Source organism: Populus alba, chromosome 1, assembly GCF_005239225.2.
Source record: "Populus alba chromosome 1, ASM523922v2, whole genome shotgun sequence".
Lineage (NCBI taxonomy): Eukaryota > Viridiplantae > Streptophyta > Magnoliopsida > Malpighiales > Salicaceae > Populus > Populus alba.
Genome location: NC_133284.1, coordinates 34,655,876 through 34,660,158, shown reverse-complemented (window position 1 = coordinate 34,660,158; position 4,283 = coordinate 34,655,876). Strand labels below are relative to the sequence as shown.

Below are 4,283 nucleotides of genomic sequence, written 5' to 3'. Positions count from 1 at the left end.
GAATCATTTACAAATTAGTATGTCTATTCTTACAAAACAAATCAACTAATCCCTCTAATTTTTAATTAATTAATCTTTTGTCAATCATGCTTAATTTAATTTAAGTTATTCCAAAAGACTTCTTCTCATCAATATTTATATAATACTTATTTATTTATTCAAATTTTATGTTTCTTATGACAAAATAAATGAATAGATTAGAAAACAAATATAAAATGAATGAAAAGAACTAATTAATCCGTTTTTAAACTTTTAAGGTCTATTTTATCTACTTTGAACAATTACAGGGACTATTTGTTTATAACACTGAAAATAAGAGAGACAGAGAGCAAGGCTGTCAGACAGGTCACCCTATCTTTTCTCGTGGTGGAAATGATTCCTCTCTCTAAAAAAATTTAGTCTTAATTTCATTTGCATTTCAAAAATTCCTTCTCTTTCTCTCTCACTATATATTTAAACCTCCTCTCTTCTCTTTAGCTAACCCTTACACTCCTCCATTTTCGTCACATACTCTCTCTCGAGCGCAACCACCAGCTAGCAAGCCAGACAGGCCACATCTTTCGCTAGACTTGGCTTGGTCTGTTTCGTTCTCTCTCTAGATATCTCCTCTGTCTCCGACTTCAATCAAGGTAAATGACTGATCTGTATTTGTGTCTCGATTTGTTTTGAATTGTGTAGATCGGGTGAACGGCGTTGTTTTCTGATTTGAAATTGGTTGAATCGTGGATTTTTTCTTCGGTTTATCGGTTCTGTGTTACCGATCTAAGTTAAATTTTGGTGTATTGTGTTGTTGAAGGTTAGATCTAGAGGTTTTTGGTGTTTTTGTTTGGATCGTTTGATTTGATAGCTTGATCTGGTTTTGTTGTGTATAGATCTGCTGAGATGTTTTTAGATCTGCTGATTTGACCTTACAGATTTTGATTTTGATTGCTATCTCGTATGAACTTGAAGAAACGTAGAATTTGAATCGTGTGCAAATTGGACATTTTATGTGGTGATTAATTGAGATTTAGCTTCAGCTGTGGTGTCTTGGATTCATTTTCAATGACATTTGTGCTGTTTTGAAGCTTAAAACTCTTAATTTTTTTTTCATAAGATGTCTGGATTCTCTGAGTAAATGGTAAACATGCTGACTGGAATTTGAATCGTGTGAAATTGGAAATGATGTGTGGTGATTGCCTGAGATTTAGTTTAAGCTGTAGTGTCTTGAATTTATTTTTTTAATGATATTTGGGTTGTTTTCTAAGCTTAAAATTCTTATTTTTTCGTAAGATAGCTGAATTCTGTGAAGAGTAAAATTTTTGTGAATGCTGATTGGAATTTGATGAGTAAATTTTGTTGCTTGCATTTGTTTGAAGCTTTGGATGGTAAATGATTTGGAATGATTAATTGGCTGGTAGATTTCATTTTGTGAACAAGGGAGAAATTGGATATGTTGTAGTTGATTATTCTTATACAGATGGCTTTGTAAATTATCTAGAAAGATTTCTGTGTATTTATGGTTGTTTCTTTTGCTCATTTCTATTTTTTATTTTTTTGTACAGAATTTGTAGAAAATGGCCGATGCTGAGGATATTCAACCCCTTGTCTGTGACAATGGAACTGGAATGGTGAAGGTGGGTTGAATGCTTTCCTAGTTGTGAAGGACTGCGTTTTGTTACTCCTAATTTGTTTGGTATGGTGTTAATAAGTTACTGTGTTGTGTTGTTTGCAGGCTGGGTTTGCTGGTGATGATGCACCCAGGGCAGTGTTTCCCAGTATTGTGGGTAGACCAAGACACACTGGTGTCATGGTTGGAATGGGGCAGAAGGATGCCTATGTTGGTGATGAAGCACAATCTAAAAGAGGTATCTTGACCTTGAAATACCCTATTGAGCACGGTATTGTAAGCAACTGGGATGATATGGAGAAGATTTGGCATCACACTTTCTACAATGAGCTTCGTGTTGCTCCTGAAGAGCACCCAGTCCTCCTGACTGAGGCTCCCCTCAACCCTAAGGCTAACAGAGAGAAGATGACTCAAATTATGTTTGAGACCTTCAATGTTCCTGCAATGTATGTTGCCATCCAGGCTGTCCTTTCCCTGTATGCCAGTGGTCGTACAACTGGTTCGTATCCATCATTATTGAATTCTGTATTTTGCATTTTTGTAGTGAGGAAATGATTTTGGTACTGATTGGATTCTCACTTGAACAGGTATCGTGTTGGATTCTGGTGATGGTGTGAGTCACACTGTGCCAATCTATGAAGGTTATGCCCTTCCACACGCCATCCTTCGTCTGGATCTTGCTGGTCGTGACCTCACCGATGCTTTGATGAAGATTCTGACTGAGAGAGGTTACATGTTCACCACCACTGCTGAACGGGAAATTGTCCGTGATATGAAGGAGAAACTTGCGTATGTTGCCCTTGACTACGAGCAGGAGCTAGAGACTGCCAAGAGCAGCTCCTCTGTTGAGAAGAACTATGAGCTTCCTGATGGTCAGGTCATCACCATTGGAGCTGAGAGATTCCGTTGCCCAGAAGTCCTCTTCCAGCCTTCTCTCATTGGAATGGAAGCTGCTGGCATCCACGAGACTACATACAACTCAATCATGAAGTGTGATGTGGATATTAGAAAGGATCTGTATGGTAACATTGTGCTCAGTGGTGGTTCCACTATGTTCCCTGGTATTGCTGACCGAATGAGCAAGGAGATCACCGCCCTTGCCCCAAGCAGCATGAAGATCAAGGTGGTTGCACCACCAGAGAGAAAGTACAGTGTCTGGATTGGAGGATCTATCCTTGCTTCCCTCAGCACCTTCCAGCAGGTGAATTTTCTTATTTCAGTAACTTTTCTCAGCCCCTCTTACTAGTGTCATGTGATTTGGATTGAGGCTGACATGTTTGGTTTGTGTTTGTATCAGATGTGGATTTCCAAGGGCGAGTATGATGAGTCTGGCCCATCCATTGTCCACAGGAAGTGCTTCTAAGTTCTACAAGTGCTTTGATGGTGAGTTCTTTTTCCTATTTAGTTGGCTTTTTTCGTGTCAAGGTGTCATGAACTCAAAGTCCTGGTTGATATGGAGAATTTATTGAGGTGGGGGTCACTGAAGGAGAAGGGAACATTCTGATCTTCGATGTATCCAATAGGCTTGTGATTCAATGTTGATATCGCTGCCATTTGTGAAGCTTAAACTGTAATGGTCCTCCCTCCGGATGTGGTGGGCAGACAGACACTTTGGTAATCAAGTTCTTTGCTTCCCTCACATCATCACCAATGGTTCAACCTCGTGTCTTTTTTAGTAGGATGCTTGTAGTCGGAGAGTGATTGTGATGATGCTTTTCTATTTTTATTTTTTTTCCATCTCGACATTTGAAGGGTTTATTTTTTTTTCCTGGGAACATTAATGTTAATAGTTATTGTATGAGAAATTTTATGTTAGTGTCAATTTGCTTTCATAAACCCTATGGAAATCATATTTAATACTTTTGTTTGAACTCTGAATTGATCTTTCAGTCCTTTCTAGACCATCTTTTGTGGTGTTTGTTTTATACCGCTGTTGTTTTCTTGAATGTTTCTGCCGTAGAATCTGCCTGCCCGCACGACGCCTTCTTAAAAGACTTAATTAGCAGCATCTAAATTTAATATTGCTGAGAGTATTAAGTTATTCCCTCCCTTTAGGTATCATCTCGGGATACAAGCGATGGAAAAATTATCCAATCCAAAAGTGTTAAAGATTTGCTTTATATCTGTTCTTTGAACCAAACACGATTCTGTATCTTTTTGGTCCTTTCTGTCTGTCATGTTGAAGGATTGCGCGGCTAGAATTTGAATACTGTCTATGTTCAAGGGTGGTCAAACTAAAGATTCTATGGTCTTCATGTTGAAGAAGTGGATTTAAAAGAATAATTTATTTATTGTGATCGAACCACAAGGAGACGGAGAGGTGATTGTTGTTGGAGGAATAATTTACTCATTGTGATGTGGTTGTTGGTGGCAGCAGGGTGATAGTGCTTTCCATTTTTTTTATTATTGTTGACTGGTCAAAATAAGGAACGCCAAACTAAAATAACATGGGATATTTTAATGCTAGCAAGGTGCTATGTACAATCTTGAATAGATCCCACTCACGGGTCTTCCATAGATTGCATCCCTCTGGTCGCTGGTAAAATATTTTGGATAAGCGTACCAAGAGCATGGAGGGAAACAAAGATGATTAAAAAGTTTATTTAATGTAAGCTCTTGGCTAACATTGACCGTCTTTAATCCGGTCTTCCTTTTCTCTTAAAAAACTCCTTTT

The 4,283-nt window shown here is 38.2% G+C and overlaps 1 protein-coding gene across 1 annotated transcript; it reads left to right on the top strand.

Moving 5' to 3' along the window:
- Positions 1–459: 459 nt before the first annotated feature.
- Positions 460–3,480, top strand: LOC118055331 (actin-7). The gene is made up of 5 exons (XM_035067200.2): positions 460–629; positions 1,545–1,616; positions 1,715–2,108; positions 2,197–2,810; positions 2,907–3,480. The coding sequence occupies exons 2-5, from the start codon at positions 1,557–1,559 to the stop codon at positions 2,970–2,972; spliced, it is 1,134 nt and encodes a 377-aa protein (XP_034923091.1). The 5' UTR covers positions 460–629; positions 1,545–1,556; the 3' UTR covers positions 2,973–3,480.
- Positions 3,481–4,283: the final 803 nt, after the last annotated feature.